This window comes from Gouania willdenowi, chromosome 18 (genome assembly GCF_900634775.1).
Source record: "Gouania willdenowi chromosome 18, fGouWil2.1, whole genome shotgun sequence".
Lineage (NCBI taxonomy): Eukaryota > Metazoa > Chordata > Actinopteri > Blenniiformes > Gobiesocidae > Gouania > Gouania willdenowi.
Window position 1 is genome coordinate 3,888,287 of NC_041061.1, and position 27,419 is coordinate 3,915,705.

Consider the following 27,419-nt stretch of genomic DNA (forward strand, 5'->3'; position numbering starts at 1 on the left):
AAAACATTTAAGTTCAACATTTAGATTTATATTTAACATTTAACATTTATATTTAACATTTAACATTTAGATATAAGATGAAGCATTTAGATATGATATATAACATTTAGATTTAGATTTAAATATTTAGATTTAACATATATTATTTAGATTAAAACATTTAGATTTAAATTTAATATATAGATTTAAACATTTAGATTTAGATTTAACATGTAGATATAACATATAACATTTAGATTTAGATTTAAAATTTAGATTTAATCCTTTTTTATCTCTATATATGTGGTTAAATGTAGGAAAATGTGCTAAATATGAGAAAAGTGAGTGTGTGTTAGCTAAAACTTTTATACAAAATTTTTACACTTGGTACCCCATAGCTTTCTCACTTGGAAGTATACTTCAGTGGGAATTCTTATCCTAATCATACTTTCTCACTTTCCCCAGTGTTTCCCATTTTTTCCTTTTCTTTTTACCCCCCTTTTTTCTTCTTTTGTTTACTTAGTTCCTTCCCCCATTTTTCTTTTTTTTTGTTTTTTCACATTTACAGAAAAGTGTGTGCGCGCGTGTGTGTGGAGCAAATATCTCCCCGACGTGGTGTGAGTTCGACCTGAAAGGCTTCCAAATACCCCAAGTGTGTGTATGTTATTTTGGTGTAGTTTGGTAATTTCCAAATGTTTATTTTAATTTTATTTCACTTCTGGACGGTACGACAAGTGAAACCTATTCAGCTTATGACCTCAGAGTGTGAGGGGGCGCTAGCGCACCATCCGTTGAGAGACGACTTCCGGTATCCATCTTGATCACAGTTGAGACGACTTCCGGCATCCATTTTGATGACCGAAACAAATGAACTGTGATCAACTACGACACATCTATCGCCATCCATGTTAATCAATCGGCAGGGAATGTTTTAAGTTTGTTATTGTCACTTTATATCTGTATATAATAACATATAATTTACTATTTTTTTAGTATTGTTTGTTTAACTACGTGTTTGTTGAAGATGAACCAGCTACATATAACCAGCATTTGTATTGTGTGTCACTCTTTGCTAGAGCGGAAACATGAGACGTACTATTCTGGTAAGTAAACATGCATGTTTATCCATGAACAACGCTCATATCTTCACCACGTAAGCAAAACAAAAGCATTATGGCGCACAAGGAGAATTTTCAGAAATGCCTGCAAAATCCTTTCTTGAATTATGTCATCGACTGCTGCAGCCCAGAGAGAGAGATGAATGATGTGCTTACATATTAGTCTTTCTGATTATTGTTTCATCTTATAGTTTCTGGATTCTCATTCTCAAATACACAAAATAACAATAGAAATGCACAAAACTTCACCAAAAAAAGATACAAAAATACACAAAATGACTCCAGAATAACACTACAATGACAACAAAAACAATAACAGAAGCCACATGGCATAAGGTATAACTTTCAGCCTTTTGTAGCAATGCAAGCAGGCTTTTTCCACTGCTCTCTGCATTGGCTTCTTTCTTCATCCGCCAGTTGGCATGCACTATGTTCAGCATGATGCTGCGTTTACCCCGGATGTGTCACAAAATGTCGGTACGTCCAGTTTACATACAAAGTCAATGGCTAGATGTGTCCCAGATGCAAAATCTTTCCTGTGCGGCGATGCGGTGCGATCCGCACGTCAAGTGCGTTGACTGTGCGAGCGTGCTCCGGATTTTACGCATATTCGCAGGAGCTGAAAATATTGAACTCCTGCGGCCGTTTCGCATGACGAAAGCCAATCAGAGTCTTTGTTTGACGATGACATCAGGCCGCCAACATGGACACCGGTCTGTTCACCCATTCAACCATGGAGTAGAGACTGTGTGTGACCACTTGGAGCTGTAGGACATGGCCTTTAGAACCGGACTAGGAAGAATTTGGCATGGAGGAGAATCAGCGAGGAGGTGGTAGTAGCAGGTAAAAGTTCTCTCTGTAGTTTTCCTCTTTGAAAGTCAGCACTGAGCTAGGATAGCATTAGCCGCTAATCACACCAGCTTTTTTCACTGGTCGGTCATGTTTCTGAGAGGAGAAAAAGGAGTACAGCTCCTCGCTTCAGCAGGCAGTGAAACTCACCGAGTTGGATGTGTCACAGGTGGGCGGAGCTTCGCTTCACGCGCATATGGTGTGTATGATGCGTATTGGGGGCATTTTTTGAATCTGTGGACCCTGTGGTACGTTTCGTGTGGCAGATGCGTCCGCTGCCGCAGAAGAGACATTCGGTGTGAACGCAGCATAAGCGTGGTGTTGACACGCAACTATCTCAGCCGCAGTGGTCGTTACGTCACACGATTTGTAGAAAAAAGAAAAGAATAACATTTGTAGTAATCTCATTTATAGTGTAAACACCCTCAAGTTTGTCTCCGAAGTTGAGAACAAAGAGAAACCAGCAGTTCATTAGGTCAAAAATGTGACTTTTCATTACTGTTTTAATTGTTAAAAAAGCATTACACGTCATCATATCTGCATAGATAGTGTATGCTGGCACCTGTCAGCACCCAGTACAAACATTAGCTGAAGAAACTAGATTTGAGAAAAAACAACTTGTCTGTACTTCTTGTAAATATAACTTGTAGGAAACATCTTGATTGGAAAATCTAATCGGTTTTATCATAAAGTATAGTTTTCTCTACTTTAGATTGTTTAAATATAATGTTCTACAACTAATTCTAATGCTCTTACTGCTTTCTACATTGTTTCATTATTTCCAGTGACCATTAGGAATGTGCGATATTTTATCGTTTATGATTTATCTTCAAAAATATTCTCACTGATAAGAATATGTCATCCCACTATATAAACGATGAATTCCCATGTCGGAAATTAGCGAGGGTCACGGGTCATTTGTCCCTCAATTTAGCCAAGAATGCCCCTAAAAACCTTGTTCCACAGGCCAAAACTGCCCCTGTTTGATGTCACCTTATTATTCTCTGGAGCGGAACGCTGTTCATGGAACGCTGTTCACGGAACGCTGTTCACGGAATGCTGTTCACAGAACGCTGTTCACGGAACGCTGTTCACGGAAGCTCCGTAGCGAAGCCTCCGCAGCAGCGGTGTGCACCACCGCCGCTTCCGCCCCTCAACCCTCACACACCCACAGACTACGTCACGGCTACCTGAAGCTGCAGAGCTGCGATACATCATTGATCTCTACTTGGTTAAAACCAGAAAACCATTCAACAAAGTGAACCAGTCCAAGTTCCTCCGTCAGATCCACCCAAAGTTCCACAAACACGGGGAGAGAGATGAACCCGCAGCAACGATTATGGACTGGAAACTCAACTGAAGCTAACTATGCTAAGCTAACTCACGACACAGAGACAGGACTAAGAGCTAATGCTAACCACTCCATATAAAGAATAGACCAAGTAAAAAGTACACGTTTTACTGTCATAAAGCCACCGATTTGTTTTATGGTCAGATTTAACACTTATATGGAAGGATAAAAGCTAAACATGTCACACATTGTGTGAAATAAAAATGAGCATAAATAATAATGTCACTATTCATCTGTCCAAACATTTTTTAATTATATTTCACGTGTTCACAGACAAAGCTGGTTCCATTAGACTAATGTAACTATTGTTATTATTACACCTAAATATAGTGAATGATTACATCATCAGCTTGATCTGGTTTAATTATAGGAAATCTCAGTTATTTATCAACCATAACTTTATGTAACTCATAAGATAAATGAAATAAGATTCAGCAACAGTAAAAACACTTGAGTTATTTTTGCTTTTCATGTGTTTTTTTTTTTTTTAGAAAATAGTTTAATTTTAAGTGAGGAAATAAATGAATTACATACAGTAATACTAATAGTGATGCACTAATATATTCCATAAAATATCAGCTCATGAACTCTGAGTCAGCAGTCTATTGTTGATGTATTCAGATTTATTTGTGTTTGTAAGGAATCTGTTTACACTTTCAGTTGGGAATTATTTTATTTATTTATAATTTTTTTTATTTATGGTGGTGTTTATCGTGATAAATACCAGAAATTATCAAGATAATTTGTTTTTAGTCCATATCGCCCATCCCTAGTGACCATTCTATACCTGTAGAACACTAATTGGCATCGCAGATTGTTATATAATTAGGTTTAGCTTATATTATCATTATGGAGTTCATTATTTGAAAGTATATGTTATATGTGACACTGTCTTTATTTTAACCTGTGATTAGGAGTGGTGTATAGGATTATCAAAGGGGTTAGATTTATTTTTAAAAAGCTTTTGTAATGCATTTTGGGCTGTTTTCATTGTATTAAGTTCCTTTGATGTCTAAAGATTGATTGGTTGAATATATTTTGTTAATGAAAGAAGGTAGTATACATATGGTTTATTCATACAGTAATTATTCTGAGCGCTTGTTAATCTAGCTGGTTTGGAGTCACTGCTTCAGACTGTGCTTGAAGGCTGTCTTCACAAGTTGATTATCTGCTTTGTTCGAAATCATTGTCATCTGTTGTTTTAGAACTAACTGTCCTCCTCAGGATCAGACTCAGGAAATGTTTGGCACCATTTCCACCAGTTGTCTGGCATATGCTGACCCATTATTGTCACTTGCGTGTGTGTGTGTGTGTGTACAGCTTGTCCATCCAATCATCCTGGATTGCATCCCTGATGAGCTGGAACTTATCATGAGACGGGTTCCTTCAGGATTGGTCAAGCCTCTGTGTACTGACCAGTGAATAGAAGAGATAACGCTACATGTGCCCCGCTGGGCAGAGAGAGGTGTGTACCAGTGCCATCCTTCATTGTGTCTCAACCAGGATCAGTATGGAAATAGTGGGACAATTTGTTTGTCAGAAACATCCTGAGGGCCGTATTGGTTTGTTTGGTCTACAGCTCCTCCTTCAGTTGATCTTTATTCTTCACGTATGTAAATATTAAAGAAATAATTGCAAATTGTAGATTCGTGTTCGTGTGTCTGCTTAAGATCTGCAGGGAAGGTGGCACACCTTCATGTTACGCTCCAGTAACTAGGCCGAGGCTAGGCCGTAACATGAATTGAGGGATTGTCCCTTTAAGTTGTTTTTTTTTAGCGCAGTGGTGAGATTTTTTCTTGTTTGTTTTTTTCTTTAGTGTGTGAGGGATTTAGGAAGGGGAAATGTCAGATATTTCTTTGATGAGAATTCTTCCTGGGAAAAATTTGATAAATAACTTTCCACCATATTTCATGCTTATTTTTGCCAATTTAACCATATTCACCATTTGTCATACCCATTATTTGCCAGTTTAAACTAATTGTTCCTATTTTATTCTACCACTTTTAGGCCTTGAACCCTTTTTTTTTTTTTTCTACTTTTTCTGTCAATTTTTACCCACTCTAAATTGCAACTTTTAACCAATTTCTGTGGTTTTTAAAATCCCATTTCACCAACCTTTCCCAACATTTTTTTTGTCACTTTTTACTTCATTTTATTTCTGATTAAAACAAGGATTTACAACTTTAAGATGACTATATACTACACACAAATAATAATAAACGTCCTGGATAACAGTGGATATTAGAGATGTAACGATTCACTCGACTCCCGATACGATACGATTCCCGATACTTGGTTCACGATACGATTCTCTCACGATTTATTTTACAAAATAGGACTGTAGTCAAATGATGACTGAAAAATATTCCTTTTTTTTCTTGGAGAAAAAAACTAGAAAATACTGTATTATTTTCCTTTTATTATTCATTGTCAAAAGAATCCCTTGATAAACTATTCAAAACAATGCAATTTAACTAGTAATAAATCTTAAATGAAATAAATAAAGGAATAATACAAATGAAGAAGAAGCCTATTAATTTAAATTCTGGTTCTATAGTAAACAATGAAAAACTGCATAATAGTTTTTTTTCTTTTAAAAGTACAACTGAAAATGTATTTTGTGCCTTAACAATTGGACATTAAAAAAAAAATTTCACTGTCATTTCACTGATTTACGTCAGATATTTGTTTGGACCAGCAGAGGGCGCTGGTAACCCAGTGGTCGGTTGGCATGCAGAAATTCTTGCAGTGAAGAAGAGATGCTATGCACTAGCAGACAGAGCTAATAGAAAAACGTGACTTTTACAGATATTCACGTAATATTACAGATATTCTTTCGGTGCTAAAGGGGTAAGAAATAATTTATAAACATGTTTAGGAGTAGAAGGCGGCCAGAAAGAAAGTAGTAGCAGATTCCGCCCGCAGCGTACACTGCTGACTAAGTATAATTTCTAGAAAAGTTAAAGAGCTGAACCAGTTCATCACTACTGGCTCTGTTTATTTTAAAAACATTTTTTATTATTCTTTCAGTGTTTTTTTTTGTTTTGTTGTTGTTTTTTCAGTGGCCCTGATCCTCTTCTGTAACAACTTTCTATACTTTCACTTTATGAAATATAAATCTAGTTCAACTAAAATGCAGTAATAAAAAAAAATCTCAAACATGATCAAAAACTAGTTATTTGCGGTCGGCAGAAGTTCTTGATAATAAAATGTGGTCACGATCCAAAAAAGGTCAGGAACCACTGCACTAAACACTGTTTCTTTCCATGTATTTACAAAATCTTTAAACATTTCTTTAAAATGTGTGTTATCACTCGTTCATTCCATCATTATGATCTATAGTGGTGTTTATCGTGTCTTCTCTAATCCCAGTGGTTGTTTGAATGTGACCCCATTTTTATATCACAAATTACTGGTGAGCACAGAACCTTTTTTCTTTCTTCTTTTTTTTCTCTTAGTTCAACTAAAATACAGTAGAAAAAATAAATAAACAAACGTGTGTTATCACTCCATCATTATGATCTAGAGTTGTTTTAAAATAGTTTTCTAAGAAAAATGTTGTAGAAACAAAGGGGAACTTACTTAGGTTCATAAATATGAGAAATGGGGTAGTTTGAGAACCACTGATCTATACCACTATTTTGAGAGGAAAGGGACGTACATACATGTCTTGCCTGAGGCGTGTTGGTAAGGCAGTGGGTGTGGTTTTAAATTCTGTTTTACATAAATGGTAGAGGCGGAGCCTTTAAACCAAATTGAAACTGATCAGAGGGATAAAGGTGAAAAGGAAGAACAACCTCCAACACAGTAGACGGTTCATCATCACTGAAAGGTAAGAATATCATTACATTATCACTGTAAACTTATTACTGTCATCCATTCTGTTGTTGTTGTTATTCATGTTAATATTGGTACATTTTTATAGTTTGTTAAAAAAAAATAAATGCAATTGTTCTTTTAAATGTTTTAATTTTAGGCTAATTTTGTCTTATCTTGTGTTAACTTGCTTTCTCTTATCCCTTTGATTTTTTTAATCCTTTCTTTCTTTCTTTCTTTCTTTCTTTCTTTCTTTCTTTCTTTCTTTCTTTCTTTCTTTCTTTCTTTTTGTCTTTTTTTTAGATGACCTTGTTTATTCAAAGCTGAAACTTGACACTGGACAAACAATGTCTCATGATGAATCGTCACATTGTTGACATTGGCTATCTGAGTAAATTTAATATTAATATTTATTTTGCGAAGCACAGTTACAATTTATACATGCTTTTAACAATACAAACTGTTCATACTACTACTAATAATACTAATGTATAGTTTATTCATCACCGTAGTGAAATTCTTCTGCATTTTTACCCATTTTCACTGAGGGGTACATGTAAATATAAATACATTTATAACATTTGGTATATAATACTCTGATATTTTGGCGATGAAGAGATGTCTGTCACTTCTGGTTTTAATGAGAACTAATGTCAACTTGTCAGAAAAGATCAGATACGATAAGATAAAAAATGCAATATTAGAGATTATGTTGAACTTCACCTTTTCTCATCTCATTGAGTTTTCTCTGGACTTTTCTTATCTTGCTTAATCCGACTTTTCATGATCTCATATCATCTTGTTCTCATCTAATCTTGTAATTATTTCATCTAAGTTTGTCTTGACTCACTGCATTTCACCTTGCCACGTCTCATCTTGTCTCCTCTCTTTTCATCTTACCTCATCTCGTTTAGTCTTGTCTCCTCTCACCGCTATTGACTTTTGCCTTAGAAAATAAGTTGAGTCAGTACTTCAGCTTTACCACAGGTATTGTAGCTACTCTCACTGAATTAAATATACTTTCACAGCCTCTAAAGAAGATAAAATGGCCTCCAACCTTGAACTCAATGATCTGCTCGTCTCTCTGAAGGACAAGCTGACCTGCTCCATCTGTACACAGCTGTTCACATGTGGCCACTTTTTCTGCAAGACATGCTTCGTTAACCAATCTGGCAACCAGTGTCCAGAGTGCCAGACCCCCGTGGAGAGAGTGCCCGAGGTGAACGTTGTCCTGTGTGAGATGATCAGGTTCTTCCAGAGGCTGCAGTGCCACGAGCTGGTGACCCCCGTGACAGACTTGGATCAGAGAGCCTGTCAGAAACATGGCCATCCTTTGGTGTTCTACAACACTAACCAGCAGGTCTGTATGTGTGTCCGCTGTGTGAGCATCTCTGAGGACATCGTCTTCATCGAGGAGGAAGCAAAGAAGAAAAAGGTGAAGTGTTGTATTTTAAAGCTATTCTTATCATAAAATCATTAACATGTTGAAAAAAAATACGTATGACCTCACATATTTAGGAAAATACATTTACTATTGTATGTTTTGAAATTCATTTTAATTATCATTATTTAGATCTATTATTATTATTATTATTATTATTATTATTATTATTATTATTAATAATTTTATTTAGTGCTTTTCTGGGTACTCAAAGTCGCTTTACAATGAACGGAGCCATGTTGGGGTTCAGTGCCTTGCTCAAGGGCACCTACCTTTTCTTAATTTATTTGTATTAATTATCGTATAATATTTAACTTTTGTACCTTTTCATTTTTTCTGTTTCAGATTTTTTTTAATCAATCACCTACTGCACCACATTTTTTATAAATCTTTATATTTTTCCATACTGCTCTAAAGGACTCTCTCTGTGTCAGAGGCAATGTAATTTTTTTTAAAATTTGTGACCTGTTAGAGAATTTACCAAGATATTGATAAACCAATATAATGAAACATCATTAATTACATTTAAACATGTTTATTATGTTCATAATCTACTTTTCTCTGCTCCAGACCCAAATAAATGAAGTGTTGGCCAACTGGAAAAATGAAATCACCCACCGAGAAAATAAAAGAGAGGAATTTTCTCATGATCTGCACAGCTGTAAGGTAAGTTAAGATAGAAAACAACCAGGTCATGGATGTTAAAGATAAAGTTTGAACACAAACCAATGTAAAGGACTAGGAATGTCTGATAATATCACAAAATGATGATCAGATATGTGCTTACACAAGCTGTTCATACAGTATGTATGTTTCTTTATTATAATATGTTAGTTCTCTTACAAATGTAGTGGATGTTGGTCCCATGCTTTCCCATCATGCATCAGTAATGTCTCTACCAAACGTTTCCAGGAGGAGCTGAATGGTGAGATCCAAGAAATTAAAAAGGTCTTCAACAACATGATGACTGTGGTGAAGAAAACCATGGACAAAGTCCTTCAGCCAATGTTGGAGAAGAAAAGGAGTTTGGAACAAGAGACAAAAACACTTCAATACAATCTGAGAACAGAAGTCGATCAAATCCATCAGACTATCTCTGAGTTAGAGAACATTTCTGACATTGAGGATTCTGTCATTTTCCTCATGGTGAGAACGTAGCTTTGGGCTAAACGTCCCTTTAGCTTTGCTCATAGTTGATTTTTAGACATAGGTTGGATCCCTTCTGTTTTGATCAGATAACAATTTAAAAAAAAAAAAGAGCTAGCACCATGTTGGTTAGCTTGTCTGTAGACGATACTCTTCTTCTACGTAACTTTATCAAAGTCTCTTTATTGGACTCATTGGTTCTGATGACTAAGACTCAGTAGACGTAGTCATATTCTGTTTATTTTCCACACCCACATTTATTAACACAAGTTATTTATGCTCATAAAGCCAGTGTGCTAGTTGGGTATGAAGAGCTAGGAGTTTGATCCGGGGCGTGGTCAGCCATAATATCCAATTTCACTGGCGTTCTGTTCCAATCACTCACTGCAAACACGTATATAAGCAGATAGAATGAATAAACAGCCTGGCACACCTGTGTATTATCATCCATCAGAGATATTCTCTTGAACCACCATCCCTGCCTTCTCTCTCCACAACAGTCATACAGAAAATAGGAAAATATCATCATGCAAAAAACTGGCAACACATCAGATAATGGTCTCTGTTCTGTTCTCTAGTTCTGTGATCTGCAAAATGATACATTAGCAAGAAGATAATCACACTATTGCTGTTGTTTTTGAATTAATAGAACGTAAAATATATTCTGCAAATATAAAGACTTTTCTGCAGTAAGGCTGCCAGTTCCAGAGAGACTAATCTAGATGTCAATAGTAAAGATGGTAATGGTATCAAGGTCTAAGGTTAATGTCAAAGTATTCTACACTATCTACAATTTATTTTGCATTGAACAGATTTTTTAATGCACATCAAACTTTGGTTAGAATTGGTAAAATTTTAAATTCTTTGTCTTTCTCAGACGTACTCGTCTGATCAAGTGAATCCTAACCTCACAGACTGGACAGACGTCAAACTGGACACAGACCTGCTTTTTGGCAGCATGAGAACCATCACGACCCAAATGATGGAAAACATCCAACTAGAGGTGGAGAAACTGACCCCTATAGGTAAGAATCTACCTCACAAGGATTTAATGCAAACAAACTCCACTTTTCTGATCCAAATTATTTTAATTTGCAGAAATTTGGCGAGTCTCAAAGTTTCCTGGTACGTTACCACAAAGTCCATGATCTTAAATGTCTCCTAATTGTCTCTCAGCCAAATTTTGTGGTTTGTGCTTCACAGTGGACATAAAGCTGGATCCAACCACAGCACACAGGCGCCTTAAAGTCTCTGAGGATTGCAAAACTGTGGCAGATGGAGGAGAAAACCAGGAAGTGGAGAAATCTCCACAGAGATTCGATAAATTTGGTAGCATCTTGGGGGATAAAGGTATAAAATCTGGAAAGTCTTACTTGGAGGTGGAGGTCAGCAATAAAACGGGGTGGGAACTGGGGGTAGCAAGGGTGGATGCCAATCGGCAAGGGAATCTAAACCTGAATCCAGAGAGTGGGTATTGGGTTGTTGCGCATTATGATGACAAGAAGTTTTCTGCTCTGAAGGCACCGCCGCTGCGTCTCCTTTTGAGTGAGAAACCTGAAAAGGTGGGGATGTTTGTGGACTACGAGGAAGGTCTCGTGTCTTTTTATAACGTTGGAGCAGCGTCTCACATCTACTCCTTCACTGAGGGATCATTCAGTGGTGAGATCTTACCGTATTTTAGCCCTCACGCTAAGAAAGACGAGGCAAACTCAGAGTCTTTGACCATTTCTCCACTAAAACCTAGAAATGACCTTTAACCATTCTAGTTTGGTTTTCAAACATCTTCCTTTAAAGCAGCGTAAATGTTGGCCTCCATTATAGATTTAATCTTAGTTCTTGTTGTAAGACTTTAAAACTATTGGTTTTAGTCACATTTTATCCATTTTTATCCTTAACAGTTTTCTAGTTTTCAGAGATCTTTATTAACCATTGGCTGGTAATCAGGTCATCCCTAAGGATGAAAAGTTATTTCCTTTTAAGTCGACTTTAAATGTCTTTGGACAACAGCAATGGTTCCCAAAACATGACAGAAATCTCAAATAGTGCTGATTAATGTGATTAATGGTGTGTGTGAGTGAACAACAATAATGACAAAAGGCTTTTGTCATAAATTTACTCAGGCCTGCGGCTTCAGGCGTTTAAAGACCTAATAAAATAAAGCATCTGCGTAATATGAGATTGTCTGAACAAAAGACACCACGCAGATGCTCACCACGGGAGAAAACAAGTCTGTGTTTTGAAAGACCGGACGATAATGTCTAAAATTTTAGTACGTTTTTTAATCTCGTAAACAAAAAGCAATGAAAAATGTCCTCTTGTTTTTAATATCAAAAATCTATTTTTAGCACGTTTTCGTACCGTGTTCTTAATAGAAATAAAGATTAACAAACATATTTCGTCATTATTTTAAATAGCACTGTTTACACTGTTTAAATAACGCTAAAATAATAAAAGATATTAAAAGTGTAATTGTATCATGCTATGTTACCATCCACCTGCTAAGGAACATGTTGAGGACTTTGAAAAAAATAATATTTTACTTCTAATTAAGTCTGAGCGACTTTATCATAATTTCTGTGTAAAAATCTCCACCTTTTACTGCTTGAAATGGTTTGTTTTAACTCTAAAATAATTGTAACTTTATCAGCCTCTTTGCTAGTGTGCAGTGACATTTTTATGTCAAAAAGAGTTTTCCTGCTTTGTCATCACTTTATATTTATTTATATATTGTGTGTGTGTGACTTTATTTAACTTGGTGTGTCGACTTAATGAAGGTTGATGGAATTTTAACTTATGATTATAGAAATCATTACGATGATTAACCTTAGATTTTCTTCACACTTTCGTTTGGAAAATTAGCTATTTGTTAGCATTACGTGGCTAACCATTAATCTGTTTACTTGTATCCTAGAAAATATATTACATTTAAAATATATTTTTACATCCTTTTTAAGGCTCAAAGTTCTTAAGCTTCTGGTCGTCGTAGAAGAAAACCTTTTTAACTTGTTTTTGCCTATTTTCATCAGGCACATTTAGCTAGCATCACGTGGCTAACAGAAACCGTCAATCATTTGTCTTAAAAACCCCAAAATAAATTAAAAATGACTCAAGTACTCAATATAGATTAGTTTTCAATCTTCTAAAAAATAAATAACCTTTTTCATTTTTTTTGTTTTACATGCTTTTATCTGAAACATCAACTTTTTTGATTGCATCACGTGGCTAACATTTTACGTCTAATTCTATCCTAAAAAAAAAATAAAACTTTTTTGAATTCATATTTCCTAGCCCTGAGTTAGTTTTCCAACATTTGAGAAATAACTTTTTAAACCTTTGTGTTTTATCCACTTTAATCAGGATCATCAGCTTTTTCGTCAGCACCATCTGGCTAACATTTTCATGACAATATTTTATCGTAACTAGCATAAAATACACTAGGAAAATAAAAAAAAAAAAAAAAAAAAATGTATATTCCTCAATGTAGTTTTCCTGACAATCTTCAAATTTTATAGTCATTTTTTTTTAAAACACTCTTTTTTTTGGAACATGGTTTAGCTAGCAAAAAGTGGCTAACACCGGTTTTTGAAAAACAACCCAAGGATATTAACATTAAAAAAATGTAATATTAGTACTTCTATTGGAATTGGCAACCTTGTTTATAACCTTTTAAATTCTATTTTCAGGGTTTGGTTTTAATATTTTATAAAAATGCTTATTTTCATGGTTTTATATGAGATAGTTTTTAATTAAGTTTTAATACTGTTTTAATTGTTTTAGAAATATTTCTGCACAATAATCAATCATTTATCAGGGCAACTATTAAACAGGGAATTTTCAATGATTGCTATGAGAAATTATTGATAAGTTAATTTTCTCATACAGATCTACTTTCTGCTAAATAAAAATGTAATTGTGCTGATTTTAAACTTAAGTGTATTTACAGGAACGATTTATCACATTTGATATGATTAATCTGTGGTTTCCTGTCTTTATTTTATTTTCTATGTACTTTTACATATTGGATTGTGTTACAAAATGGAAATAAAGAGACCTTCCACTTTCAGATATGATGTTCTGAAATATTTATTGTATTTAGCTGTAAGAACATTAGCGTCATAATTTACCCATTGTTCATGTTTTGATTTATCAAGAATCACAGGTTTGTTTTCACAGGTTGCCATGGATACAAGGTTTTATACTGTACACCACACCATCAAATATTGTTGATTGATATGTCTTATGTGACAATAAGAAAGATTATTTACCTACAAGTGTAATTGGTGTTAGTTGTGTGTGTGTGTGTGTGTGTGTGTGTGTGTGTGTGTGTGTGTGTGTGTGTGTGTGCGTGTGCGTGTGCGTGTGCGTGTGCGTGTGCGTGTGCGTGTGCGTGTGCGTGCGCGTGCGCGTGCGTGTGTGTCTACCAGCCCTTTTTCAGAATTAGTCCCTGTTGTATCAATGGCATTACCTGTGTTAGTAAATAAATAAACGCAAGGCAAATTTATTTGTATAGCGCATTTCATACACAAGGCAACTCAATGTGCTTTACATGATAAAACATTCAATTGTTTAAAATCAACAAGAACATTTAAAATCATCAGTAAAATCAATTAAAATCATCAACAAACACATTACATCAACAACATGACCAAAAATCTCTCTCTCAATCATACGCAGTAGAGAAAAAATTTCTTTTAACTTTGATTTAAAAATGTTCACATGTGATGCTGACTTCAGCTCTGCTGCAGTTTGTTCCACTTCTTTGCAGCATAACAACTAAAAGCAGCATCACCATGTTTACTGTGAGCTCTGGGCTCCACTATCTGACCTGTGTCCATAGATCTGAGAGACCTGCTGGGTTCATACCTGACTAACATCTCACTGATGTATTCTGGACCAAACCCATTCACAGATTTATAACCAGCAGCAGAACTTTAAAGTCTATTCTGAGGCTGACTGGGAGCCAGTGTAAAGACTTTAAAACTGGAGTAATGTGTTCTGACCTCTTTGTTCTGGTTCAGACCTGAGCTGCAGCGTTCTGAACCAGCTGTAGATGTTTGATGAAGACCATTACAATAGTCCAGTCTGCTGGAGATAAAAGCATGGACCAGTTTCTCCTGATCTTTCTGAGTCATTAAACCTTTCACTCTGGAGATGTTCTTTAGGTGGTAGAAGCTGTTTTTGTGATAAATTTGATCTGATGCTGAATGTAAGATCTGAGTCAATCAGAACACCAAGGTTTTTGACTTGGTCTTTAGCTTTTAAACATCCAGACTCAAGATAATTACTTTTCCTTGTTACCAAAGACAATCACCTCCATCTTGTCATGGTTTAGTTGAAGGAAGTTTTCACTCATCCAGCAGTTTACTTTTTCTAAACAGTCACACAACACCTCAATGGGACCATGGTCATCTGGGTTCAGTGATAGATATAGTTGTGTGTCATCTGCATAGCTCTGATCATCAACCTTACAGTTGTGTAAAATTTGTCCTAAAGGAAGCATATAAAGGCTAAACAGAAGAGGTCCAAGAACAGATCCCTGAGGAACCCCACAGGACATTGGTAATCTGTCAGATTCAAAGTTTCCAATGCTTACAAAATAGCTTTGCTCCTTCAAGTATGACTTAAACCATTGCATTACTTTTCCATTTAGTCCAACCCATGTTTGCAATCTGTGCAACAAAATTGTATGATCTACAGTGTCAAATGCAGACTTAGATCCAATAGAATGAGAACAGATACTTTTCCTGAATCAGTGTTCAACCTTATGTCATTGATCACTTTGATCAGAGCAGTTTCTGTGCTGTGATGAGAACCAAAACCTGACTGAAATGTATCAAATATTTTGTTGAATGTTAATAATTGACTCAGTTGGTTGAAGACCACCTTCTCAATGATCTTGGCCATGAATGGAAGGTTCTGATTGGTCTATAGTTAGCCAGTATAGAGGCATCCAGTGTTCTCTTTTTTAACAGAGGTTTCACAGCAGCTACTTTCAGGGATTTTGGTACGGTGCCTGATTGGAATGATCAGTTCATTATCTGACACAAATCAGTGACAATTGACTTTACAACAGTTTTAAAGAAGTTTGAGGGTATTGTGTCAAGGCAACACGTTGATGGATTCAGCTGCTGAACAGTTTCCTCTATTGTTTTTGGGTTCACTGTAATAAACTCTAACATTGTAGTTGACTCATCCCTCAGTGGTTGAAGCTGTTCAAGCTTTTTGTGATTTTGCTGGTTTGTTCTGATGTTTGACCTTATTGATTGTGTTTTTTCATTGAAATATACAGAAAATTCATTGCATTTTCCAGCTGACAGTAATTCAGGGGCTATCTGATCTGGGGGGGTTGTGAGCTTTTCAATTACAGAAAACAAGGTGCGAGAGTTGTTGACATTTTTGGCAATAATTTCAGAAAAGTATTGCTGCCTTGCTTTGAACAAGCCATCATTGAATTTTTGCAGACTTATTTTGCTTAATCAGTATTTGCAGAAAGTTTTTCAAAGGGATTCAAACAATGATACCAGTATCAAGACATCTGGTGGCCTCAATCTTAGGTTTACGGAAGCGGATTAGGGCCAATTTTGATGGAGAAAATAATTTTGAGAAAATAAAGAATAATTTAGGAATGTCGAAATTTTGAAAATAAACTCAAAATTAACTGATTTGCTAAGAAAGTCAAATCTACTGAAGTGGATTAATAAAGTTGAAATTTCGAGATTAAAGTTGAAATTTCGAGATTAAAGTTGAAATTTTGAGAAAACTTGAAACATATTGTGGGGATTCTAGTCGAATTTTTATTTTAAAAACTTCAAAATACAATATTGTGATCAAAGTTGAAGGTTTGCTAATAAAGTTATATCTACAGAAGCAAATTAGGGCCAATTTTGATGAAGACAATAATTTCGAGTAAATCAAGTAAAAAAATGAAATTTTCGAGAATAAAGTTGAAACTAAATGTGGAGATTAAAGTCAAAAAGACGAGTTTAAATTCTAATTTTCAAAAATAAACTGGCCCTCGTCAGTTTCTGTAGATATGACTTTGACTTTTATTGAGATATTGTATTTGGAGTTTTTTTTTCAAAATTTTGACTTTAATCTCCACATTATGTTTCTCGTTTATTCTCAAAATTTCGACTTTATTCTTGATTTGCCCGAAATTATTTCCTCCATCAAAATCTGCCCTAATCCACTTCCGTAGAAGGCCGTAGGCGGGGTACTACCGGTGCTGCTTCTGTTCCGGTTCCTTCTGGCCTGGGGTCTGGTCCCTGCTGGCTCTGGGCCCGCTGGCTGCCCTTTCGGCGCGGCTCTGGCCGTCTGCTGGGAGTGGGCTTTGGCTCCTTTACTAGGGTCTTTAGTGGGGGGTTCTCTGGGCCCTCTCCTCGTGGGGGTGGGGGATGTTGGTGGGGGGCTTTAGGGGTTGGTGGTTTTGGTCGGTGACGGGGTGCGCTGGGTTTTTGTCTCCTTGGGGCTTTCTCGGATGTGTATTTGGGGGCGGTGGCCGCCTCTCGGTTTGGGATCTGGGGGGCTGCTCGGCTCTTGGGTTTACAGTAGCGGTTCTTGCGCATACATTGGTCGACGATGCACTGGCATGCCTTGGACTGTGAGATAGAACAAGTGGGCTTGACTTTAGACACGTTGATTCTAAATACCTGTTTTAGGTATTACCACTCACTCCTTCCCTCTGTCCACAGCCACCACCATTATAGCTAAACTTCACACTTGTCACCAGACTGGTTTGATTACACAACACAATATGCACAACTACAACTTCACATCTCACTCTCACTTTAAAATAATCAACTCTTCCCCTCCCTTCCATTTTCTACCTTGAGTCTCTCCTCCCTGCACCCTTCCCTCTACCCCTCCCCCTCCACCTAGGTGTAACACTGCTCTCCCTTTTTATATCCTCCCCATAATAAAAAGTTTCTTACCCTTCCTTAGGGAGGGCTGGTGATTGTCACAATTATGCAAAACATGCATTGCTGTGTTAAAAAGATTGCATTTCTTGTAGTGTTGACCTTTGACAGCATGTAAAGCAAGTAAAAAAAAAGAGCATCCAAGGATGATTTTAGGTACCCAGTCCCCCGTGAACTGACTGCCATGGCTAAGCGTCTAGTAGAATACTACCCAATGCTGTGAGACAAGTCTATGCTCAGCACACCTGAATGGGTCAATCTCTCATTTTGTAAAATAATTATTTTTTGATCAGTTACCAATAGTAATAGTTTGTTATTGTTGTTTTAGGAAATGGTGTGGAAGTAACACAACTCCATAAAAGAAACAAGGTGCAACTCCATCAAGAAGAAGGCCCAGAAGCCTTAAATTCCAAAATGGAGCTGAAGAAACGTTAACTGAGATGTTTTAAGCAGCGTAGTTTTATGGGGATATTTTAAAAAATGACAGGACCACGATTGCAAGACTAAGATAAGAATGATTTATTTGCTGTTACAGATGTTCCCACATACTCTCAAGGCCTAAAACAATTGTGATTTCTTCTTATGTTTAAATAGTAAAGAATGCACTTACTATCCTGAAAGTACTGCCTCAGATGTTTCTGTCGCATGTTGCTCTTCTGAAAAAGTTGGGACACCCAAGTGATGCTTTGATTCACATTTTGGAGGTCAGATTAATTGTTTTTTTATGTAGTTTGTCTCAGTTGTTAATTATTTTTTCTATAATGATGTATTTTATTCAAACTTCTATATTTGGGTGAAGATTTAATGAATTGTTTATTTTAGTCAACAGAGGACCCCAACACTTGCCTTCAATCAAGACCCTTGATGAGCCCTGTGGTGTGTGTATGTGAGACAAACTGCATCAAACTTTTACATCAACATCAAGATTTTAAGCATATTTTTCTTGTTAAAAAATAAATAAGTGAAATGTGCTTGTTTTTAGAATATCTGTTCCTATTTCAAGTTTTATTACTAAGCTACTTTTTCTTATTTACCTTTGTCAAGTTTAAATGAGACAAAAATAAGTGAATATTTCTGTATTTTAAGAAAATTGTTCTGAACATTACTGATTAAAAAAAGAAAATATTACTTGTTTTTAGTCTAAAAATACTAATTTCAAGATTGCTGTGGGTCATATGAGGCTAGTATTATTTTGTTATTTTTGAAAATTTTACCAAGTAAAATGTTCTTGTTCTGTTGGCAGATATTTTTGCTCATTTTAAATGTTATTTTTCTTTATTTTTTAAGTGGACTTTTTTCAGTGTAACACTTTAGTGAAAACAGTGTAACAAAGATATATATAGTGTGTCAAACTATGTTGAAAAGTAGGACTTGATAATGATGTTGAAATTTCAACATTGATTAAATATACAACATCTAAACAAAATTCAATGGTTTTCCTACACTGGCACCTGACATTGATTCAACAGTGACTCAATGTTAAAATACCAGCTGGAAAGGTAGAGTTTTGAAATTGATCTGTAATTAGTAAGTCTTTAGTTTAGTAAAGGTTTTATTTTTTAGCAGAAGTTGAACGATTGTAAAACTTTAAAACAAAAAGATGGAAAGTAGCCAAAGCTGCCATCTTTGCATCTTTATATCCTGGTTTTACAAGATTTAGAATTGATGTACATACATGTCTTGCCTGAGGCGCGTTGGTAAGGCAGTGGGTGTGGTTTTAAATCCTGTTTTACATAAATGGTAGAGGCGGAGCCTTTAAACCAAATTGAAACTGATCAGAGGGATAAAGGTGAAAAGGAAGAACAACCTCCAACACAGTAGACGGTTCATCATCACTGAAAGGTAAGAATATCATTACATTATCACTGTAAACTTATTACTGTCATCCATTCTGTTGTTGTTGTCATTCATGTTAATATTGGTACATTTTTAGAGTTTGTTAAAAAAAAATGCATTTTTTTCTTTTAATTTAAACTAATTTCATCTTATTGTGGTAACTTGCTTTCTATTATCCCAGTTCTTTCTTTTCTTTTCTTTTTTTCCTTTCTTTCTTTCTTTCTTTCTTAATTTCTCTCTGTCTCTCTCTCTCTCTCTCTCTCTTTGTCTCTCTCTCTCTCTCTTTCTCTTACTTTCTTTCTCTCTTTTTCTTTTTTTCTTTTCTTCTCTTTTTCTTTCTGTGACCTTGTTTATTCAAAGCTGAAACTTTACACTGGACAAACAATGTTTCATAATGAAATATCACATTGTTGACATTGGGAGTATATTTAATGCCAATATTATTTATTTTGCTGAGCAAAGTTACAACTTGTAAATTTTTTTACAAAACAAACTGTTCATACTACTACTAATAATACTAATGTATAGTTTATTCATCACCGTAGTGAAATTCTTCTGCATTTTTACCCATTTTCACTGAGGGGTACATGTAAATATAAATACATTTATAACATTTGGTATATAATACTCTGATATTTTGGCGATGAAGAGATGTCTGTCACTTCTGGTTTTAATGAGAACTAATGTCAACTTGTCAGAAAAGATCAGATACGATAAGATAAAGAATGCAATATTAGAGATTATGTTGAACTTCACCTTATCTCACCTCATTGAGTTTTCTCTGGCCTTTTCTTATCTTGCTTAATCCGACTTTTCATGATCTCATATCATCTTGTTCTCATCTAATCTTGTAATTATTTCATCTAAGTTTGTTTTGCCTCACGTCTCATCTTGTCTCATTTAACTTTGTCTCCTCTCTTTTCATCGAGTTTCATCTTTTGTCTTGTCGTTTCGTCTTGCCTCATCTCACCTTGTTTCATCCTACGTAATGTCATCTTGCCTTATTTGATTTCTGTAGCAACTTTGACTGAACTAAATTTACTTTCACACCCTCTAAAGACGATAAAATGGCCTCTGATCCTAAACTCCCAGATCTGCTCGTCTCTCTGATGGACAAGCTGACCTGCTCCGTCTGTACACAGCTGTTCACAGACCCCGTCACCATCACATGTGGCCACTCTTTCTGCAAGACATGCTTAGAAGACCAATCTGGCAACCAGTGTCCAAAGTGCCAGGCGCCCGTGGAGAGAGTGCCCGAGGTGAACGTTGTCCTGTGTGAGATGATCCAGCAGGTGAACGGCCAAGGTGGAAATGAGTCTCAGGGAGCGTCTGGGGAGGTGCAGTGTGACGTCTGCACCCTGAAGGCTGAGAAGTCCTGCCTCGTGTGTCTATCCTCCTACTGTTCCGTCCACATCAGGAAACACTTGCACAATAGGAGGCTGCAGCGCCACGAGCTGAAGGATTTGGATCAGAGAGCCTGTCAGAAACATGGCCGTCCTTTGGTGTTCTACAACACTAACCAGCAGGTCTTCATGTGTGTCCACTGTGTGAGCATCTCTGAGGACATCGTCTTCATCGAGGAGGAAGCAAAGAAGAAAAAGGTGAAGTGTTGTATTTTAAAGCTATTCTTATCATAAAATCATTAACATGTTGAAAAAAAAAACGTATTACCTCCACATATTTAGGAAAATACATTTACTATTCATTTTATTTATCATTATTTATCATTATTTATTGAGATCTACCTTTTCTTAATTTATTTGTATTATTTAATGTATAATATTTTGCTTTTGTATCTTTTCATATTTTCTGTTTCAGATTTTGTTTTAATCATGTACCTACTGCGCCACATTTTATTTATATATTTAATGAATTTTGTAACTTTATATTTTTCCATGCTGCTCTAATGGACTCTGTGTCAGAGGCGATGCAATTTTTTTTTTTCATTTTGTGACCTGTTACAGAATGCACCAAGATAATGAAGCATCATTAATTACATTTAAACATGTTCATTATGTTCATAATCTACTTTTCTCTGCTCCAGACCCAAATAAATGAAGTGTTGGCCAAATGGAAAAATGAAATCACCCACCGAGAAAATAAAAGAGAGGAATTCTCTAATGATCTGCACAGCTGTAAGGTAAGTTAAGATAGAAAACAACCAGGTCGTGGATATGTTAGTTCTCTTTCAAATGTAGTGGATGTTGGTCCCATGCTTTCCCATCATGCATCAGTAATGTCTCTACCAAACGTTTCCAGGAGGAGCTGAATGGTGAGATCCAAGAAATTAAAAAGGTCTTCAACAACATGATGACTGTGGTGAAGAAAACCATGAACAAAGTCCTTCAGCCAATGTTGGAGAAGAAAAGGAGTTTGGAACAAGAGACAAAAACACTTCAATACAATCTGGGAACAGAAGTCGATCAAATCCATCAGACTATCTCTGAGTTGGAGAACATTTCTAACATTGAGGATTCTGTCATTTTCCTACTGGTGAGAACGTAGCTTTGGGCTAAACGTCCCTTTAGCTTTGCTCATAGTTGCATTTTTAGACATAGGTTGGATCCCTTCTGTTTTGAGCAGATAATTTAAAAAAAGAGCTAGCACCATGTTGGTTAGCTTGTCTGTAGATGATACTCTTCTTCTACGTAACTTCATCAAAGTCTCTTTATTGGGCTCATTGGTTCTGATGACTAAGACTCAGTAGACGTAGTCGTATTCTGTTTATTTTCCACACCCACATTTATTAACACAAGTTATTTATGCTCATAAAGCCAGTGTGCTAGTTGGGTATGAAGAGCTAGGAGTTTGATCTGGGGCGTAGTCAGCCATAATATCCATTGGATGTGTGGCTACTTGTACTTTTTTCTTAATAATGATTCAGTTAAAGTGCTATATGAATTAAGTTTAATTTTAAACAATCCCTGTTTGTAACAACAGAAATAACAGAACTTTATCATTATCAGCATGTAATTATTTATAATATGAAGTTGTTCTTAGGTTGTTTTTTAAGTTATGCTTACTTATAAACAAATATAGTTCCATTTACTCAACAAACATTAAAGTAACACAAAAATAAAGAACATGTTACACCAACTTGACATAATTAATTAAGTAGAACTTTTTCTATAACTTTGAATTTAAACTAATTTCTTAATCCAATTATGCAAGATACAATTAGCAATTCTTCGTTCGACCTACTGAAATGACATTAAAAAAAACCACTGCGCAAAACACATCAGAAAATGGTCGCTAGCTAGTTCTGTGATCTGCAAAATAATTTGAGAGGAAACCAGCTAATGAAATTATATGGCTTTGTAATCAACGCTGTTGTATTTACATGCTGGAGGTGTGCTGAGTATAATATACAGTAAGAAAGGAGTGCAATGGGAGACATTCTTGTTTTCCTATTAATGAAACTTGAAGTCTGTCAAATCATACAATTTCCCACAGATATTCAAACATGAAATTAATTCTGCAAATATAAAGACTTTTCTGCAGTAAGGCTGCCAGTTCAAGAGGGACTAATCTAGATATCAAGAGTATAGATGGTAATGGTACCAAGGTCGAAAGTTGAAGTCAAAGTATTCTACACCATTTATGAAATAATTTTGCATATAAAATGTTTTTGAATGCACATCAAACTTGGGTTTGTAATTGGTTTTAAATTCTTTGTCTTTCTCAGACGTACTCATCCAGTCAAGTGAAACCTAACCTCACAGACTGGACAAACATCAAACTGGACACAGACCTGCTTTTTGGCAGCATGAGAACCGCCACGACCCAAATGATGGAAAACATCAAACTAGAGGTGGAGAAACTGACCCCTATAGGTAAGAATCTACCTCACAAGGATTTAATGCAAACAAACTCCACTTTTCTGATCCAAATTATTTTAATTTGCAGAAATCCGGCGAGTCTCAAAGTTTCCTGGTACGTTACCACAAAGTCCATGATCTTAAATGTCTCTGAATCTGTCGACCAATTTTTAAATTTGTGCTTCACAGTGGATGTAAAGCTGGATCCAACCACAGCACACAGGCACCTTAAAGTCTCTAAGGATTGCAAAACTGTGAAATATGGCAGAAAAAACCAAAAAGTGGAGAAATCTCCACAGAGATTTGATAAATTTGGTAGCGTCTTGGGGGATAAAGGTATAAAATCTGGAAAGTCTTACTTGGAGGTGGAGGTCAGCAATAAAACAGGGTGGGAACTGGGGGTAGCAAGGGTGGATGCCAATCGGCAAGGGAATCTAAACCTGAATCCAGAGAGTGGGTATTGGGTTGTTGCGCATTATGATGACAAGAAGTTTTCTGCTCTGAAGGCACCACCGCTGCGTCTCCTTTTGAGTGAGAAACCTGAAAAGGTGGGGATGTTTGTGGACTACGAGGAAGGTCTCGTGTCTTTTTATAACGTTGGAGCAGCGTCTCACATCTACTCCTTCACTGAGGGATCATTCAGTGGTGAGATCTTACCGTATTTTAGCCCTCACGCTAAGAAAGACGAGGCAAACTCAGAGTCTTTGACCATTTCTCCACTAAAACCTAGAAAATATGGACGGAACCTATTCTTTTTGTTTTCATCCTTAACAGTTCTGGCAATTCTTCTTTTTTTTTTTTCATCCTTAACAGTTTTCTAGTTTTCAGAGATCCGTGATCTCCATCACATCTTTATTAACCATTGGCTGGTAATCAGGTCATCCCTAAGGATGAAAAGTTATTTCCTTTTAAGTCGACTTTAAATGTCTTTGGACAACAGCAATGGTTCCCAAAACATGACAGAAATCTCAAATAGTGCTGATTAATGTGATTAATGGTGTGTGTGAGTGAACAACAATAATGACAAAAGGCTTTTGTCATAAATTTACTCAGGCCTGCGGCTTCAGGTGTTTAAAGCCCTAATAAAATAAAACATCTGCGTAATATGAGATTGTCTGAATAAAAGACACCACGCAGATGTTCACCACGGGAGAAAACAAGTCTGTGTTTTTAGTCAATTTTTTAATCTCGTAAACAAAAAACAATGAAAATTGTCATCGTTTTTATTATGAAAAATTTATTTTTAGCACATTTTCATCCCGTGTTCTTCATAGAAATAAAGGTTCACAAACATCTTTTGTTGTTATTTAAAGTAGCAAAATTTACACTGTTTAAATAACGCTAAAAAGCAACGTTGTTTGTAATAAAAGATTTTAAAAGTGTAATCGTATCATGCTATGTTACCATCCACCTGCTAAGTAACATGTTGAGGACTTTGAAAAAAATTATATTTTACTTCTAATTAAGTCTGAGCGACTTTATCATAATTTCTGTGTAAAAATCTCCACCATTTACTGCTTGAAATGGTTTGTTTTAACTCTAAAATAATTGTAACTTTATCAGCCTCTTTGCTAGTGTGCAGTGACATTTTTATGTCAAAAAGAGTTTTCCTGCTTTGTCATCACTTTATATTTATTTATATATTGTGTGTGTGTGACTTTATTTAACTTGGTGTGTCGACTTATGACTGTAGAAAGAAGAACTTGCTGTGATTAGAAATCGTTTCGATGATTAACCTTAGATTTTTTTTTTTTTAATACTTTTGTTTCGGAAAATTAGCTATTTGTTAGCATTATGTGGCTAACCATTAATCTGTCTACTTGTATCCTAAAATATATATATATTACATTTAAAATGTACATATTTTACATCCTTTTTAAGTTTTTAAGCTTCTGGTCGTCGTAGAAGAAAACTTTTTTAACTTGTTTTTGCCTATTTTCATCAGGCACATCAGACACATTTAGCTAGCATTACGTGGCTAACACAAAAACCATCAATCCTTTGTCTTACAAACCCCAAAATAAATTAAAAACGACTCAAGTACTCAATATTGATTATTTTTCAATCTTCTAAAAAATAAATAACCTTTTTCATTTTTTTGTTTTACATGCTTTTATCTGAAACATCAGCTATTTTGATAGCATCACGTGGCTAACACAAAAAATAAAAAAACAACTTTTTTTTTTTGTCACACTTCTAAGCGCTGAGTTAGTTTCACAACATTTGAGAAAGAACTTTTTAAACCTTCGTGTTAAAAAAGAGATATACCTTTATGTCAAAATGTCAATCAACTTGATTTATTACCCTAAGCCCCACCCACTTCCCCCGCCCCCACTAACTAAGCCTTACTCCCTTTATATCAATCAGTTAATCAAAATTGTTTATTGACCTAAGTCTCGCCCCTTTATTTCTAAGCCCCACCCATCATATTTTATTAAAAAAAAAAAACATTAATATTATCATTTTTTAAATGATTAATATTTAACATTTATCATTATCATTATTATTATTAATATTATTATTATTATTATTATTATTATTATTATTATTATTTAAATAAGAAAACATTTACGTTCATCTCGCGGGTATTTATTGATATTTAAAAAAATAAAGGAAAAGCTTTTGATGACCTCTACTGTTCATGTTTGGATATAACAAGTAATGACATATTTTAAATCTTTTGGCGTTCTCTGTTGTACAATTGTGGCTATGACATTTAACAGAGTGCTTTTTTTCTGGGAATTAAAAAAAAAAAAAGAAGAAGTTTTATGTCCTACAAGATTTTTTGAGTGTAGTTTCTTTTAGGACTTGCATGTATAAAAAAAAAAAAAGTGCTGATAAATAAACTTTATTGTACACGATTGCTTGATGTATTTCTGTATAAGTTTGCTGACCCCCCCCCCCCAAAAAAAAAAAAAAGCTCAGCCTTATCTGTAAAAGTTGGGTGTGTGTAGACTGATGGGGGGAGAGACTCGGAGGAACACCAAAATACAGTAAGAAATCCATTCAACTCTGACCCAGATAGCAAAATAATAATAATTTTGCCATCAAAAGCTCAGTCTCTGTGTTGTTTTTGTAGTTTTATAGAAGGAAACCAATGTTGAGGTGTCACTAAAGCAAAAAAAATAATAATTCTTCAAAGTCACTAATAGATTTTTTCAGAAAAAAACATTTTTCTCAGCTTTTTGTCACAAACTGGTGATTGGTGTGAAACTTGCCGCTATTCAACTGCTGATTACAGAAGAACGAAACAAAAAAGTGGGTGGAGTCAAACAAAAGGTGCTTTGTCCTGAGCTGTTTAACACATCTAGATATAAATACCATGAAATAAAAGCTGGAATTCAGAACTTTTGTCTCATATTCATGTTTTGATCTGTAACCGAAATGTCTTGAGTATACAACAAAAACAAAGGAATTAACCTTGGCGTTTCAATACTTTTGGAGGGAACTGTATATTAACATAACTAATCAGCACTCTATTGATCACCTCATTCTATGATCTAACTTTGTGTTTCATTACCTATACACAGTTTCTTCCTTCCCTCTTCTCTTTTTCTCCTGGCTTTTCTATTCTTCTTCCTTCATGGTTTTCTTTACATCTTATTCATACATACGCTATATGCATATCATATCTCATTCAACATGCATGGTTTGGTATGTGCATGATCATTTTATAAAGCCATCTGCTAGTAGTGCTGCACCGAACAATATTTTTGTAAACAATTATTTTTTTGTTTATTCAAACAATGTTTTTTAATCACTTCATTGTGAGAATGAAAATCTAAACTCATCTTATTCAGCTTTTCCCTTCAAACAAACAACAACATAATAAATTGTTCTGCAGGGCATTACTTTGGAAATTACTGCTTTTTCAAAAGACTTCTTATGTAACATTTCATAGTAAATTTGTCAGGATGGGGTTTTATTTTGGAGGGCAGGCAGGAACTCTTGGCCTCCCTCCCAGCAGCTTTCTCCTGCTGGTCACCAGCTGTCATTGATGAAGTGATGTGTATAAATGTGGAGGCTTTGGTCCAGCTCAGTGCTGGGACATACTACGTTATTCACTTGTGACGTGGGCTCAGTTTCATGCCAGTAATTCCTGGATCGACGACAAGTGTTTTTTGCTTTCGGACATTGTTCTTGTTTAGT

The 27,419-nt window shown here is 35.5% G+C and overlaps 2 protein-coding genes across 6 annotated transcripts; both read left to right on the forward strand.

Annotated features, from left to right (window-relative positions):
* Window positions 1-4,620: 4,620 nt before the first annotated feature.
* LOC114480533 (nuclear factor 7, brain-like) lies at window positions 4,621-18,902 on the forward strand. 3 transcript variants are annotated; one of them, XR_003676123.1, is made up of 10 exons: window positions 4,621-4,762; window positions 7,032-7,129; window positions 8,142-8,548; window positions 9,125-9,220; window positions 9,467-9,700; window positions 10,578-10,725; window positions 10,799-10,825; window positions 10,904-11,050; window positions 17,945-18,320; window positions 18,439-18,902. XR_003676123.1 is itself a non-coding variant. In XM_028474764.1 (9 exons), exons 3-9 carry the CDS (start codon window positions 8,159-8,161, stop codon window positions 18,049-18,051), a joined length of 1,149 nt encoding a protein of 382 aa, XP_028330565.1. In that variant the 5' UTR covers window positions 4,621-4,762; window positions 7,032-7,129; window positions 8,142-8,158; the 3' UTR covers window positions 18,052-18,902. The 3 variants fall into 3 exon arrangements, 2 of the variants coding, with proteins under 2 accessions (XP_028330565.1, XP_028330564.1); XM_028474764.1 differs by having other exon boundaries at window positions 17,945-18,902; XM_028474763.1 differs by lacking the exons at window positions 17,945-18,320; window positions 18,439-18,902 and having other exon boundaries at window positions 10,904-13,626.
* A 221-nt stretch (window positions 18,903-19,123) lies between these two features.
* On the forward strand, window positions 19,124-24,991 carry LOC114480525 (E3 ubiquitin-protein ligase TRIM21-like). Of its 3 annotated transcripts, none has more exons than XM_028474746.1 (7): window positions 19,124-19,458; window positions 20,512-21,055; window positions 21,499-21,592; window positions 21,712-21,945; window positions 23,138-23,285; window positions 23,359-23,385; window positions 23,460-24,991. In XM_028474746.1, exons 2-7 carry the CDS (start codon window positions 20,520-20,522, stop codon window positions 24,089-24,091), a joined length of 1,671 nt encoding a protein of 556 aa, XP_028330547.1. In that variant the 5' UTR covers window positions 19,124-19,458; window positions 20,512-20,519; the 3' UTR covers window positions 24,092-24,991. The 3 variants fall into 3 exon arrangements, with proteins under 3 accessions (XP_028330547.1, XP_028330549.1, XP_028330548.1); XM_028474748.1 differs by having other exon boundaries at window positions 20,545-21,055; XM_028474747.1 differs by lacking the exon at window positions 19,124-19,458 and having other exon boundaries at window positions 20,265-21,053; window positions 21,497-21,592.
* The last annotated feature ends 2,428 nt before the right edge of the window (window positions 24,992-27,419 follow it).